Source organism: Sinocyclocheilus rhinocerous, unplaced genomic scaffold (assembly GCF_001515625.1).
Source record: "Sinocyclocheilus rhinocerous isolate Xijiao unplaced genomic scaffold, SAMN03320098_v1.1 scaffold1302, whole genome shotgun sequence".
Lineage (NCBI taxonomy): Eukaryota > Metazoa > Chordata > Actinopteri > Cypriniformes > Cyprinidae > Sinocyclocheilus > Sinocyclocheilus rhinocerous.
Genome location: NW_015623473.1, coordinates 44,934 through 61,880, shown reverse-complemented (window position 1 = coordinate 61,880; position 16,947 = coordinate 44,934). Strand labels below are relative to the sequence as shown.

Sequence of the window (16,947 nt, the reverse complement as noted above, 5' to 3'; positions counted from 1 at the left end):
CGCGTAAAAAAACAGTATAAGTCATTACAATCCGTATTTATGTCCCCACTGGATGCAACAAATGCCTCGTTTATAATGGGTTTTAATGTTTTTGTCTCGTCGCTCCGGCCGGAACACAGCATCACAGTATGGTAAGGGGCGTAACATTTCCGCCACACGCTTGAGGAATTCGGCCAATCACAACGCACTGGATAGCTGGCCAATCAGAGCACACCTCGCTTTTTCAGAACGATGAGCTTTGTAAAAATCGACACGTTTCAGAAAGGCGGGGCATAGAGGAGAAACAATAATGTACAGTATGTGGAAAATAATGTGTTTTTTAACCTTAAACCGCATAAACACTTTTCATTACACCAAATACACAAAATAATGTTATTTTTAACAGCATCATATGACCCCTTTAAGAGATTTGTTTGCGTCCTGTGTGTGTGAGCCACCTTAGAGCAACTCCTAAACCATAACCTTCAATTCCATCGTTTATCTACACCATAAGACCTTCAACATCAGCCGCTAACTACACCCTGAAGACCTCACGAAGGAAGCTCTCAATAAGAAAGCTCTCAGACCTTTGTGATGTTTATGAATTCTCATAAAGGAGTGTTACATCTGTGCAGTGTCTGGAGTTTCCCTCAACTCCAATCAATCTTCTCCAACCTGCAGAACCTGGTGGAGCTTGCCACTGAACTCCAGGCTCAAGGTTAAACGTCAAGAGGAACGTTCGTGCAAACTAATTTTAGGCATTCATTTCGTTTTACGCCCCTTGGAACAACAAAGGTAAGAATCTGTGGGAAATCTGTAAAGACCAGTGTGATTCAAGGTAAAACCTTTAATTACTGGCTATTCTGATGCAGGAGTGGAGCAGCCCTTCTAGTGGTTTCATCTTCCAGGAAAAGCACGACAGTCGGAATGTGCTATGAACATCTATTCAGCTGAATAAATAAAAGAGGCAATCCCACAATATGAATAATCAGCCTGAAAATAAAGAGAATTTGAGTATGAAAATATTAAAGTATTAATAGACTAAAGGTTTGACATTCACAGACCTGAAGTTACATTCAAATGTTTTCATAAGAACTGTTTGCCTTTTATAACAAAACAAAAAAATTATGCAGTAATGGTTTTATTAAAGTTATGTGAAGGTAAATAATTAAAATTTCATCAATACTTACATCTGTTTTTAAATTGACACTGCTTTTAATAATTAGTTTTCCTTACAAAAGTTTTATATTTAAAATTTAGTAGAATCAGGAGTTACAGTACTGTAAATATTTTTGTTAAATAAAGAGGCAATCCCACAATATGAATAATCAGCCTGAAAATAAAGAGAATTTGAGTATGAAAATATTAAAGTATTAATAGACTAAAGGTTTGACATTCACAGACCTGAAGTTACATTCAAATGTTTTCATAAGAACTGTTTGCCTTTTATAACAAACAAAAAATAAATAATGCAGTAATGGTTTTATTAAAGTTATGTGAAGGTAAATAATTAAAATTTCATCAATACTTACATCTGTATTTAAATTGACACTGCTTTTAATAATTAGTTTTCCTTACAAATGTTTTATATTTAAAATTTAGTAGAATCAGGAGTTACAGTACTGTAGATATGTTTGTTAAATAATAGAAATGTTTTTAGAATTTAAAATAGAATTTTGATTAGCAAAAAATAACTTAAAATTAAATAAAACAAATAAAATTACAAATTGTTTAAAAAATTTAAAAGTTGACTTTCAGGAATATCTCATTAAAAATTCACGTAGAACTACACATGGATGATTAAGTAATAAAATAGTTTTACGAGTTAATAACTAAAACTTTAAAAGAGTATTAATGTTAATGTTTTTATTATTAAAACATTAATAGCTAATTCTACCTTTAAATTCGCAATGTTTTTTATCAATACAGTTGTTTTACTTCAAACAATGTACAATTAAAAATTTAAAGTAGAATCACGAGTTAATGTAATGTGTGTGTGTGTGTGTGTGTGTGTGTGTTTGCTTTCCAAAATAACGTAAAATTAATCAAATAAATAAGAATTAAAAATAAAAAACAATAAACATGAAACTTGACTTCCAAAAACGAACAGTCCAAATTAACAGCATGTGTTACGTTCTTAATAACGGCATTGTTTGCCTTCCAAAAGAAAAAGAAAAAAATCAATAACTAGAAATAATCTTAATTTTCAGCAGTTACAGAGATAAGAAAATGACGCATACACATGTGGCGCCTCTAGCATAGGGGCGTGCAGAGGATCTATGGGAGAATTCAGAGTCTGGATTTCATCAACGCAATATATTTACGATGGAAATTCCCCATCCTGAATAATGTGCTGCGTTTGAATAGAGATACTTCTGTTAAATATGTTCTTGGCGTAAAAATCAACATAAAGGTCAAGCGAAAAGTCCCGAATTTAACTACACGCCTCAGATAGCTTCCCACTCAACTACAATCACTAAGCAGTATAAAAATAATAAGAAAACTGCTCTCAAATCTGGGTTTAAACTTCTAGGATGAAGGACAGCATGGCGAATCCTCTTGACCTTTGACCCCTGAGAGGTCTGTCATGTGAAATGGGGTCAAGCGAGCACATTCTTTTAGTCACGCGTCGTCTGTTTGTCACAGCTCTATGCTGCGGTTATTCCCATCTGTGTCGAGTCACTACGACAAAAATAAAGATATTCAGCCAAGAGGGGTTGAATGTTACCAAAAATATATAAAAAGGGGGGAAAAGCATGCACCAAGAACCAAATTCAAAGAGAAGTTTGAGATCGACAGTCTGTTAACATGTAATTCTGTCTTATTGGTAATCAATGGCTGACAGGTATGAGCGGCCGCCCACCTCAGGTGCCGCTGGGAGCGGTGTGTGTGTGTGCGTGTGTGAGAGTGTGAGTGTGAGAGAGATGTTTTTTCCCATCCCACTACATCTCATGTTTTTAAATGAAAAAAGTACTCTGTGTGATTGGCTTTCGTCCCTTTGTATTAAACTATGCATACATGATGCTCTTTTGTTTATAATTGTTTAAGCAACTTTTTATATTATATAAAATTAATTATATTTGGTTTATGAACATTATGCACTTTTTCACAGATAGTCATGTTGTTTTATTGCTTTAATAAACGTGCATTAGTAATATTTTGCTCGATACGCCCTCTTGTGGCCTCGGGAGAGAAGCCAAAAGCTTTTTCCCCCCCAACTGAAATTATGCTTTTTAAATTTGAATATTGATAATATTTAAGTGCAAAATTCGAATTCATTTTTGACAGCCCTAGTGTGAGTGTGTGTGTGTGTGTGTGTGTGTGTGAGACGAGAGCGGGCAGGTCAGGGATCGATGCCGCTGTAATCATAGCGCCGTGCCGCAGAGACAGTCAGATTTGCGGTTTCTGAGGACTGTTACGGCTTGAGCAGGAACAAACTCTGGTTGACGGAACAAAGCGGCGTTCCATAATTACATCTGAAAAAACCCTTTCCTCAATTCTTTCCTTGTGTGCTGACTGAGTAAACATGAACAGCAGGTCTAATTTGTTTAAAGTGCACTGCACTAATATGTTGCCCATGTGTTACCCATGACAGCAATCACACATCTTTCAATCAAGATCTCACAAGAAAAACGAGCTTATATGCTTTTATATGGTTAAGTGTGTCTCTTCAGACCCAAATTAAGCTAATTATAATTACTATAAACTAACCCTTTCCATAAAACAATAGCAATTTAGAATAAAGGATAAAATAAAAATGATGTAGAGTATTTTTACTTTATATTTATAGTTTATTCATATTAACAGATCCAAGATTTTACTATTTGGCAGAAGAATTATCTATTGACAAAACAAAACAAAACAATTTGGAATTGTTTAAAATATTAAATCAAAAAGAAAAACTTGAATGATATGTATGGTCATATATAGCAAACAACAACAATTTCATCGACCAAAACCTAAATTATAAGATAAACAGATCCAAGACTTTACTATTTGGCAGAATAATTATCTATTTTTAAATATTTTGAAAATATTTTTGCTAAATAACAGAAATGTTTGCTTTTTAATAATAAATAACTTAATTAACTTGAACTTAAAATTAAAAGTAGAATTACTCATTAATATTTTAGTAATAATACTGAAATAATTTTATTATAAATAATAAAAATAAAAAATAATTATTTAAAATGTAAATATTTATTTAAAAATGTAAATAAAAAAACTTGCATGATTTGTATGGTCATATCACACTTTTGGAGACAAATTTGTCCTTCACTAACTTCATTCATCATTTCCTTGATGCTTTCGTGTTTCTTATTGTTTTCCTTGTTGAAGATTTGTTTCAAAATATCTGATTCTGAACATGTAAACACGACTTTAATGTGGTTATGGGACAACAATTCACCAAAATACAGTTTGAAATGTTTATCGTTGGCTAAGGTTTCACATTTAATAACAGTATTCACTATACAGTGCATGTGGTATATTTACTTGTGTTTTTTTACAGGCTAAAATGCCAATTCAAACAATCTCTTGTGTCTCTTCTCTCTCATGTCTGTACGGCAGGTGTGAGGGCAGTCCTTTGAGCTCTGACTGACATCTGTCACGCTGCCAATCATCCTCTGTATCATCTCCACCTCTTTAACCTCACATTTACCCAGTGCTTTAATGTATGTCTTTGACCCACAGACTGAGCAATGACCCACTGCCCCTCTCTAGTCATCTTTATTCAGCAGTCACCAACTGTCACTCACTCTTATGCCCCGCCCCCTGGCAGAATAAAAGCCAAAGTGGCTTAGAAGTTTTGTTTTGGGGAAATCTCATTGTGCTTTTGTACAGGATGGTCTGTTTAACCCTCAGAGACCCACTGTTGGAGAACTGCAAAACAAAGCAATTCAGAAATATCTATTTCTCGCTAAACTAAGTCAAAACAGCAGCTCACATAAATTAAAACAACTACACACACTACTGCTGACGGTTTTGCATCAAATGTATGTTTTCAAGTAGAATTTTTTTTTTCTGAATATCGTGTGATGTTTAGCGAAAAGAACAAACGCCAGTTAACACATTTAATTATTCACTTTGCTATAAGGAAAATAAAGAAAAAATCCAATATATCGACACATATTGACAGCATTTAACCTTTTTTGCCTTTTCAAACCCATATAAATAGAATAATTACTAAAAATGAATTCATTTTTAGATAATTACTATAAATCTATTCATTTTAGAATAAAAATCAAAACCATTTTTATTATTATTTATTAATATTATTAATATTTTATTAAATATTATTCTTATGTATTTTTACTATTATTATATGATATATTAAAAAATAAAAAACATAAATGTAAAGTGACAGCACAACCTTTTCTTTTGCCTCTTCAGATATAAAGCTTCATATAAAGTTCATTATAATCGCTATAAAGTAACCCTATTCATTTTTAGAATAAAAATAAATTCAAATATTATAAAACCATTATTAAATATTTTATTATAAAAAATCAATAAATGTTATGTTTTATATTAAAATGAATATATATTTAATTAATAAATTAATAATTATATATATATATATATATATATATATTTCTGCCAAAACAAAACAAAATGAGTCAATGATAAAATTAAATAAACAAAAAATAAAACTAAAATGTTGTAAAGCTGATGCATATACATTTTTTTAAATGTAAAATTCAACAAGATGTTTGGTAATTTATAGCAAACTTCTAGGGACAATTTTGCCCTCCAAGTATAGCAACTTAAACCGACAACATCCACATCTACTAACCAGATTAGCAGTGTACACTGTTCTGAAGTCAACGGAGGTCCGGCCAAGCATGAACTCATTCAAATGCTGCCGTTATTCCTGTTTGCACCCCAGACACACACACACACACACTAATTAAGTTAACCCTGATCCCATGAAGGCCTTTCCTCCTCTTTAGTGCCACTGATTCAATAAGACTCCTTTTTGACTTCCCTAACGCCCCGGCTGTGTTTCAACAGCAAATCCCAAGTGCTGACACACACACACACACAGACACTACGGCACAGCTACTAAACTACATTGGGCACGGTTCCTTTGTCCCCGGCATCATTTAATTGATAAATGAGCGAGACGAGCATTGTGTGTGTGCAGCTGACAGTGGACTTTTTGTAATGTAATGACATGGCAGTGTTTGAGGTGTACACAGGGACATCTGCCTCCAGTCTGGCTTCAGAGAGGAGCATTATGGGAAGGTTAGCCAGGGCAAGGCTGAGTGAGCAGTCACAATGATGGATTCAGAAATGGCAAGTGTAACGTTTGCATTCATTTGAATTGATACAGCTGTGCCAGTCAAACATCGAGCGAGCGTTAGCCACTTTTATAGTCACAAATCTGCTGCTATGTAGTTGCTAGGGCATTATGGGTGGTCGCTAAGAAGCCTTAAATGGACAGTGATCCAAAAACTGAAAATTCTGTCATCAATTTTACTCACCCTTATGTTGTTTCAAAACGTTATACAAAACAGTGAGTTAACACTAAACCACACTTACACAGACACAACATCAGCTCAATTATGTGCTGCTACTAATGCAACCACACATGTACACAAGTTCACACATAACTATGAAAACAATCCACATTCACTATCTACAACTGTGTACCACACACACTCATACCGATGTGCACATACAGATGTTTTCTTCATTCAGTCGGTCTGTGGTTGCTGGAAATGAAAGACACTTGTGCATGTTGGAAACAAAGTATTGTTTAACCCTTAGAGGCTTTGGGGTTTCAAACAGAACCCACAAATATACCTCTCTGACTTATAATTGTTTTTACAGCCTTTTTTTTTATCTCTCCTTGACCAAAAAAATTAAATAAAACAAGATAAAATAAATGCTTAATTCAATGAATATGAATACAATATATACAACAGTAATACAATAATTAAATTAAAAATATATATTTCATTGTAATTTATAATAACATTTTTAAATATATTTTTTTAAATAATATTTTAATAATCGTTTAGAATTTAGATCAACAACAATTTCACCCTGAACAAAATCTAACATAACATATCCAAGACTTCACTATAAAATAAAATAAAATATAGAATATAGAATAAAATAAAATATAAAATGAAATAAAATCTTAATTACTGAATAAAAATACAATATAACAATAATACAATAAATAAAATCAAAAATGTATTTCTATAATAATTTATAATAGCCTTTTTGAGTTAACCAAGAGTTGAGTTATTTGAAAAAAAGGAATAAAATAAAATAAAAATTCTATTGCAGATTCTGCTAAACACATCATTCATGTTTTTCTTTTTGATTGATGTGGACATGTGAATTGCAGCACTGACATACGTACTTGATTTGAGGGCAGAGTGGGTGACCTCGATCTCACTGCCCAGGTAGGGCTGCAGGACACTGAGCTCAGGTTCAGAGGGGTCAGGGCTGGAGCGACTGGACGCCACACTCCCCCCGGGACTCACCATCGCCCTCTGCTGGAGCTCCATCTTCTCATACACAGCCTTCAGCTGAGGACAGACAAACACCAGTCAGATTAGAGAACAGGAAAAACATCACTAACAAACAAACAAAACAGCCACAATCTCAAAAAGTCAAAAAATAATGTTTATACACATCACATTTAGGCTATTTTACAAGGACATAACAAGAGACACACAAAGCTGAAAATAAGAATAACTGTAGGTACTAGCATAAGCACACTGATCAAACGGTTTGTCCTCGTTTATTTCATACAAAATCCACAACATAAATCATTGTACAGGAGGAATTACAGCATGAAAAAGTTAACTCTGAATATGACATCATTCCTCAAGATCATAAAGTTCAAAAGTTTACACAAAAGAAAGGTGCAAGGATTTGTTCGTTGGAAGGTAGAATGGATGATCAGTGTAACTGTACTATAATGCAATATTGATAATTCTTTCTCGCTCAGAGAAAAGCCCTGAATAACACAGGCCAATATTAATAATAGATGCTTCAAAAATTACTATGAATGTAAGACTGGAAGAATAGTTGCTGTTTACTTTGGATGTACAGTATGAGAAAGTCTGGATAATACAAATTAATTTTATATAAAATATGATACATATATATAAACATTCTATAAAATTTAAAAAAAAATGTAATTCTAAAAATTCTAAAACAATAAAATGAAAAAAATTGATAAATTGCAGTATTGTATTATTTATATGAAATTAAAAAATGAGAGTTGAAAATATAAAGATTACAAATATTTTAATGAATACGAAACAATAAATAAACAATAAAAATCTTAATTTACGTTTTATATAACTTTCAAATTTAAATCAATCAAAAAGAAAAACATCAATATACATTTTGTCTTGATGTTGGCAGTCCAACCACAACGAATCAAGATGATGTTAAAATAAATAAATAAATAAATTACAGCTGGTGCTACTGCTGGCTCATTCGTCACACTGGAAAGGTCAAGTTGAGTGCATTGCATTGTGGGATACAATGCTCCCTGGAGCGTTCACTGTTCACATGTTGGCAAATACAGGTAATCCTGTTTTCCATGCAAACAAAAACTTATCCAACAGCGCACACAGTATGCATACCACAAATATTCTGCAAGCATGCTATACTGAAAAACACACACACTTATCTCTTGTCGAGAGGTGCTATTATTCCAGCAGGTGCCTCAAATGGGGCGAAACGTAATAAGTAATTACTAACGAGTTAATAGACACAGCTATCAGACAATAATTAGACACATTACACCGCAACCATACATTAATTGTCAATAGAACAGACTCTAATGTAACGGCTGAGAGCCTGTGTGTGAAACGCATCGGTCGAGTAGCTTACAGCACTTTTCCCAAACCAGTTACGATCATATAAACATGACAGGCGGTATGATAAACAAATATAAATGAAATTTAAAAATTAAACCCAAGTCGACAGGCGTCTGTGTTTGTGAGCACATGCGTTAAGCATCAATGGTCAAATTAGATGTGACAAGGGAATCAGAAGCTGTCAAACATAATGTCACGGTAGCGTTATGAGCCGAGAGGACGTTGACGGTAATGAGAGAGAATTCGTTTGAGCGTGCCGTGGTCTCTGACCATCTCCGATTGGCACGTTGACAAGCGGCCATAAAGCCGGGCCGGCTGATGAATTCATTCGCCAGCCACTAATGAATTAGCACTTCCCTTCTTCGCCCGGCTCGCCTTTCCAATCACGTCAAAGGCCTGGCAGAGGAAACAACGGCTTAATGAAAGACAAAAAACGCCAGGGAACATCAGTTGCGAGGGCAGGTAACGCGTATGGGAGATATGAAGTTGATATGAAGTCATCTGCATCTGTTTCTCAGGAAAACAATAACCGGTGACACGCGACAGGAATACGCATCATCAATCACGGGGAAATATTGCGCCGCGCACCCCAGCCCGGTCTGTGTGATTCGATGGGCTGACATTTCTCGCAGAAATCGTCCAGATCAGAGAGAGGGAGAAACTAATCTCGGGGAATCACTTCTCCACGGGTTTGATAGATGGCCGTCTTTCTGCGCGTCTCTCTCTGGTTCTTGCCCTAAGTGTTCATACCTGATCAAACTCTATTTCTGGGCCTGAAGCATGTGGGCTGGGATATTCATCACCGCTGTTGTGTATATACACGCTGCACATTATTCCTGAAGGATTGTAGAGGCGTGTGACTCACAGAAAAGAGCGTATGTCAATTTCAGCCAATCACGGAGCTGCAAACAAAACAAAAAAACAATGAAAACTCCTTCCCTCATAATAGCAGCCAGGCCGGTCACAGATGTGTCTCGTGAGGGCCGTAACACGAACACACTCTCGGCTTTTCAATTCTACCGAGAGGCATTCGTCAACAACACGACCTCTGAGAGGACTTGTGAATGTGTATGCATGTATTAAGGGAATATAGACTATTAGGGCTCAGCCGAGTTGTAGCATTTCTCTATTTGAGTTACATATGAGGAAAGAGTTATTGGCGGAGCCCAAAACTGTAAAAATGCTTTTTGATTTTTCAATTTATGATTCTGTTTCTACCGGCAAATGAACATATAGATATACACATTCACTATGTTGTTTTTCAAGCGCCCCGCCACAAGCGTTGGGTTTTAAAGACGGTAGTATACAATCATTAAATATTTCCTTGTTAACCTCTAAAGCTCAATTGTTCTAGATCATTAGATGTGATGTTATGGTGCCTTGGAGGCCGGTTTGAAACCGGTTTCCTTACAAAAAATACAAAACATTGTCTTGTTTGGTCACTGACTGTTAAGTCATTGTTAAGTCAACAACTCAACCACATGTACGGAAACTTGTTTCCACCTCAGAGTAAAATATAAAAATGGTAATTGTGAGGAAGAAATTTAAGATTCTAATTGCGTATAATATGATAGCGACATATAAAGTGACAATTTTGAAAAAAAAAAAATTTTGCAGACTTCAAAATCACTTTGTAAAGTTGAAATTGTGAGATGTACGGTCAAAACTGTCAAGATAAATTCTCATTGTGGCATATACAGTCACAGTTGTAAGAAAAAGTCACTTTTATGTCATATTGTGGAACAACTATGACAAATTATGACAAAGTAAATTCTGTGGCATATAAAGACATTTGAGATGAAGACAAAATTGTGACTATAAAGTCAATTTTGTAGCATACAAAGTCAAAATGAGATATAAAGTCAAGTATGCGAGATATAAAGTCAAAATTGAGATAAAAAGTCACATTGTGACAAAGACATAATATAACTAGGAAATTTTGTGGCGTATAGTCAAAACTGAGATATATAGTCACACTTTATATCTCACAATTTTGACTTTATATGACAAAGTCAAAAGTATGAGACTGTAACATTGTTGCATATAAATTAAAATTTGAGATATAAAGTCACTATTGATAGTCATAATTGTGAGATCAAAACTGTGACATATAAAGCCAATTTTATTGCATTTAAAGTCAAAACTGAAATATAGTCTCAATGTGCAAAAACAAAGTAACGATTATATATAAAGTCAGAATTGTCAGATTGGCAAAACTGTGAGATAAAAAGGCCCAATTGTGAGACAGTCACATTGTGGTATATAAATGTCAAAATCACGGTAAATAAAATTAAAATATAAAGTCACAAATAGATATAAAGACACAATGAGCCATTTATAGTAAAAACGTGAGATATAAAAAGAAAAACAGGCCACACAGAGAAGAACCAATTGCCAATCCAATTATTGTAAGTTCTTAACTTCTCTGCTGGCTAGTGTTGTCAAAAGACCCGGTACTTCGGTACCAAGTCGGTACTAAAAAAATGAAAACGTTACAGTACCAGGTTTTGTTAAGTACCGGTGGGCAAAATTCTTGTCTATTTCTATGGGTCAAGACTTTTCGCAATTTTGCCTTTTACGAAAAATCTACTTTTTCAAACTCGTCATAGACGGTCTGTCTAATTTTCACGAAAATTGGCTCATATCATCTTCAGAACATTCTAGAAAAAAGTTTTGAAAAAAAGCGTATTAACAAATTTGACAAAGTTTGCACAAAAATGGATATATAATGCTGTATCAACAAATGTCTTTAACAGGGGTCTCCAACCCTGCTCCTGGAGAGCTACCATACTGCAGAGTTCAGCTTCAACCCTAATCACATACACCTGGACCAGCTAATCAAGGTGTTCAGGGATGCTTAATTACAGACAGGTGTGGTGAAGCAGGGTTGGAACTTAAGTCTGCAGGAAGGTAGCTCTCCAGAAGCAGGTTGGAGAACCCTGGTCTTTACTGAGCAATTAAAGACAGCTCCTTAGCTCTTTATTTTACCTCTGTTGTGCTTGGCCCCTTAATTGCAGCAGCTATATTTATTTTTGTTATCATTACTTTGAGAAGTACATTCTAATTTACAATAGTAACGTATTTCTGTCATTTAATATTCATAGACACCAATCCATATCACAATGGATTTATGAATCAAAATTTTGCCAAATTCTCTGACATTCTAAATTATACAGTAAATACTATTATATGACTTGATTCTGCGATTAGAACATAGAGTCCTACTTTATCGCATTCTTCATTTTCATTCTTCTCATTCACGCCCCTCTCTCACTCCAGATGACAAATAAGCCTGACAAAAAGTCTCTCTAAATCTCCCGCCGTGATCGTCCACAGAGGGGCATCGACATCAATCACACCCGTGTGACCTGAGCTGAGGCCTTTACAAACACACAGTGAGTCGGCACACACAAACACAGGTAAAATCCACGGAATGTGATTGCGGATGATGCCGTGCAAACAAGGCTGGAATTACAGGGATTAAGGAGCAGACCAGACTAATCTGAGATCGGCCGCCATGTGTGTGCTGAACATCGTCTCCAGATGTGTGAGATTACCTCTCAAAAAGATGCACCTGGGCCGCAGCTTTCACCCCCAGAGGGTATTAGGTAACCGCTAAAACACAAACACACACTTTTAGAGTTTACAGCCTAAAACATGGAGTCCCACAAAAAAACTTGGCAAAATACAAATGGCGTAAAACTAAAAACTGTAACGATATTGCAAAACATGGTATTAGCAATGTTTTGTGGCAGTCACGTTTGTTTTCTATAATATATTGTATATATATATATATATATATATATGTATATAAATGCACAAATAAATAAACAATACTCTAAAACATAACCAAAGACATCTAACTGGATAAGTCAAGATCAAAACTGATATACACATAAATGTGACCACATAACAATTGGATTCTATATTAATGTGCCAATCACTCATTTATAGAATGATCGTTATGTTGCTTGGCAACTGTATACAACCTATAGATATGCAAATAAACCATATCATATCAGTCGGGGAAAAAAACAATAAATTAATTTAATGTCTTATCTTATTATTACTGTTGCTGCCATTTTCTATAAGCAATAAGGCTTATCATTTTAATACAAAGCAGTGTGATCAAAGATGGCAATGTTCAATAAATAAGTAATGTATTATTATTTTCTCATATTTATGGCATTGCAGCCTAACAATGTATTCTTTGCACATTTCATTCTCACTCATTTTTTTTTTTTCTTGCCGTTTTTGCATTACACTCTCTCACACACACGCACTTCTATTCTCAGTTGAATTCCTCTTTAACAAAGTGTTGGAGACACAGAAACAGGCTGTGAACACTCAGGAAATGAAGCACCTCGTTCACAGCCTTTGAAGAGAACATGACGCCTGACCTCTGCTAATCAAACACACCTACAGCTCCGCGTCTGTCTCTGTGTGTGTGTGTGTGTGTGAGAGAGAGACACTTCATTTTACCATACACACTGGGGCCTAATCCTGAAAACCTGCAGTAATAGTGGTAAGTGTCAGATAACGAGAGAACATGACTTGAGTGGCCACCAGAGACAAAGTACCATGCACAATGATGGGATCAGATGGCAAAACTATAGATGTTGATACTTTTTATTTCACTAAATACAGTACATAAAATGTGTATGTGTGTAATAGCATATTGGCTGTTTATTAGTACTTATACAGCACATATTAATGTCTTATTGTGTATGACCATATTTTAATTACTGTATACCTCATACATAAACTTACCAACTACTTTACTTACTATTAATAAGCAGCAAATTAGGAGTTTATTGAGGCAAAAGTCATAGTTAATAGTTTGCTAATAGTGAGAATTGGTCCCTAAACTAAAGTGTAACCATTTTTTTTTTACACATTTATAAATTGCTTTATATTTTTACAAATGCTATGTTAAAGATACTGTCATGTTAACGCAACATTTTAAAAATTATACATTATTTTGTATTGTATTTTGTGTATCTGGAGTGGAAAAACAAAATCATTTCTCTATATGGTACTACAATAATAGCACAGTAGTATCCAGTATCCACTCTTTTACCATGGAAATATTTGTAGTTGCACTTTGGATTAAGTAAAGTAAAAGTAAAGTAAAAAATAATAAAATAAAATAAAAATAAAAACTAGTCAATGTTACTACACTAAAAACAATGTAATCATCCTTATGGGAATTTTCTTCTTGGATTTCAACATAAAACATAACTAAAACTAAAATTTCCCAATGGGACAATTATGGAATAAATTGTTGATAATTTAAAAATAAAACACTTTAAAAGTAACAAAAAATGTTACTTATACCATAATGATTTTGAATAGGCAGATAAAAGGATTTTAATTTAATTTAAAATTTTTATAGATTTATTTACTTATATATACTTCCATTTCATGTGACAATTAACCAACATCAGAGAACCATGATCATGCAAATGTGTTGTTAAACTATTGAAATACTTAAAATTTCAGAGAATATTTCAAGTAATTTTTTTTCCATATAAAGGGGTTCGCCTGACCGAAAAAAAAAAAAAAAAAAACTTTGGGAGCCCGTGCTGTAAAGAAATTAAACTGTAAATGAAAAGGCCAGATTCCAAAGGAGAATGAAGCAAAGAACGAAGCAGAAAAAGTGAGAATGTGAGAGCGGGTCAAAGAGGAAGCGGTTAGAGTGGCGGATCTGCTCCGCAGGTATCTGCCGCCCCCTCTTCTCCTTAATCACTCACTCTGGAGCGTCTGAGGGGGGTAAATGTGCCAGCGAAGGGGGGGACGGATTGAGGGTCTTACGAGAGGGTGAAAGAGAGCAGCTGGCATTAGCTTAGCTCTAGAGAGAGCTAATTATTAGACCGTTGGAAGGGGAAAAAAACATGACGGATGTGTTCGCATGAGCATCTTGATGAACGAGTGGGCTTTTTTAACGTGAGCTACTTTGTGGGAAACACAATGTGCCAAAATCCCCCCGGGGCTGTGGTGTGTGTGTGTGTAAGATTAATGACAAATTTACCCTTTCTCTTTATGAATGCTTCTAAATAATAATAAGACCTGTCACTTCGCAGGGTGCGCTGTGCAAGCGCAGCTGCCTTTTACTGGAACCTGCAGTAAATCAAAGCGTCTGTGTGTGTGCGCGTGTTCTCCTTTCGGATCTGTGCTTCAGGGGGTTTATGAGGAATCGCGGCTGCGGCACACGTTTGGAAACATGTTGAATGTGTACGAACTTCATTTCGGCACTGAAATTCGCCGTGATGTTTCGTTCGCACTTCTGAGCAGCAGGAAACAAACAGCTAGGTCATGACAAATAATGTATTCATTATTTAAATCGCTCTAAAAATGTACACACTCAGAAAAAATCATATGGTGATTTTGGACATATGGATATTTTCATATGGTGCACCTCTGTACCTTATTTACCCCTAAAGGGTGCATATAAGTACCTTAAAGGTACATATTAGAACCTAACATGTACATATTAGGACCTAAATTAGAACCTAAAATATACATGTAAGGACCTAATGGTACATATTTGTAACTTTTGAAAAGGTACCGCCCAGCTTTTGCACTTTTTTTTCTGAGAGTGATGGTGATTTTCCTTACTTCTGAAATGTGAGTCAACACATCAAGGTATAGTATAATTTACAAATATTATGACTATCAAGAATGTTATATTGACTTTGAATTGACAGACAATTTTTTTTCAAATATATATATACAGTATATATTAGGGGTTGCATGACTACTGATTTCTGCTAGTCGATTTCTTATTTAAAAAAATACTCGAGTTACTCGACTACTCGTGGTTCATGCTACTGTAAATGAAAATACATTAAATAGTTCTCATCAATAAACGCTTATTAATTCATAGCCTAATGCATCAATTACATATGTAAATTGTCAAAACTTTATAATTATGACATTACATATTTTAATTGTCATGTAACAGCCAGTATTTGTATCTGTATTTGTATCTGTAACAATCACAAAATTATTCGTATCTGCATTCGGATAAAACCAGGTGGAACATCGTACAGTTACTTGATAAGACCGTTATGACTATCTTGTTTTTTCATAGTTATCAATGAACAAGTATGCAGTGTTAAACTAAAAGAATTATTAATTTCTAAAAATATATTTATCATGCAAGCAATGTAAAAAAAGAATACAATAAAATAAATAAATGAATAAAAATACAAATAATTAATAAAGTAAACAAATAAATGCAGAAATGCATGAATAAAAATAAATTAATTAATAAAAATAAATTAATAATACCATAAAATAAATGCATAAATACATCAATTAAAAAAGCATGAATTTAAATACATATAAATAAATCTAAATAAATAAATAATACATAAATCTATCTGTAATCTATAAATCTATGTATAAATGCATAAATGCATCAATCAATTGCCAGTTAGACAAATGGAGTAATTTCTATAATTATTTATATAACAATGTCTATGACTTGTATATGACTTGTATCTTTTTTAAATAAATAAATGAATAGATCCACACACATAAACTAAAAACGAGCACCACATCACTGACCCAGGTGCAGAGAAGGAGACCGAATCAAACAGAATGGCATTCACTGCAGAAGGTTGGGGGGAAAAAAACTTTTCAGTTCGGCAGAATATGTGGTTTCTAGGGAGACCAAAACACATTTGTATCTTGACACTGGCAGGCAGTTTTTTTGGAACAGCGCTGACACTCTAAAAAGCCGAGATGTTCATTTTCTGGCTTTAAGAGCCTTGCTATGGTAGTAATCAAACACACACACACACAAGCACTTCACTAAACAAATGTGCGTGTGCCACGCAAACCAGCAAAAGATAAAGATGCAAACATGTAGGCCTAGTAGAAAATGTATCTGTATCTAAGTTGATTATTAGCCTACTCTTGAGAGAGAGCTGGTTTGGTTTTTGAGAGACTGAGACGTGCAACGCGGCTGTTCGATTGGTGAGCGCAATGTGCTTATTTTCCATTGATTCGTTATCTAGCAAACACCAGACTGTGCCAGCCTCAGCCGAATATTCAGGCAGAATTATTGCTTGTCCGTTATTCGTTTTTTAACACCCCTAATTATTACATT

The 16,947-nt window shown here is 34.4% G+C and overlaps 1 protein-coding gene across 1 annotated transcript in view; it reads right to left on the bottom strand.

Moving 5' to 3' along the window:
• Window positions 1-16,947, bottom strand: part of LOC107749732 (partitioning defective 3 homolog B-like) — a 146,354-nt gene that overhangs the window by 113,747 nt on the left and 15,660 nt on the right. Inside the window, exon 2 of the mRNA XM_016564915.1 lies at window positions 7,355-7,523. Within this exon, the coding sequence (XP_016420401.1) occupies window positions 7,355-7,523 (169 nt within the window). The remainder of the gene's footprint in view (window positions 1-7,354; window positions 7,524-16,947) is intronic.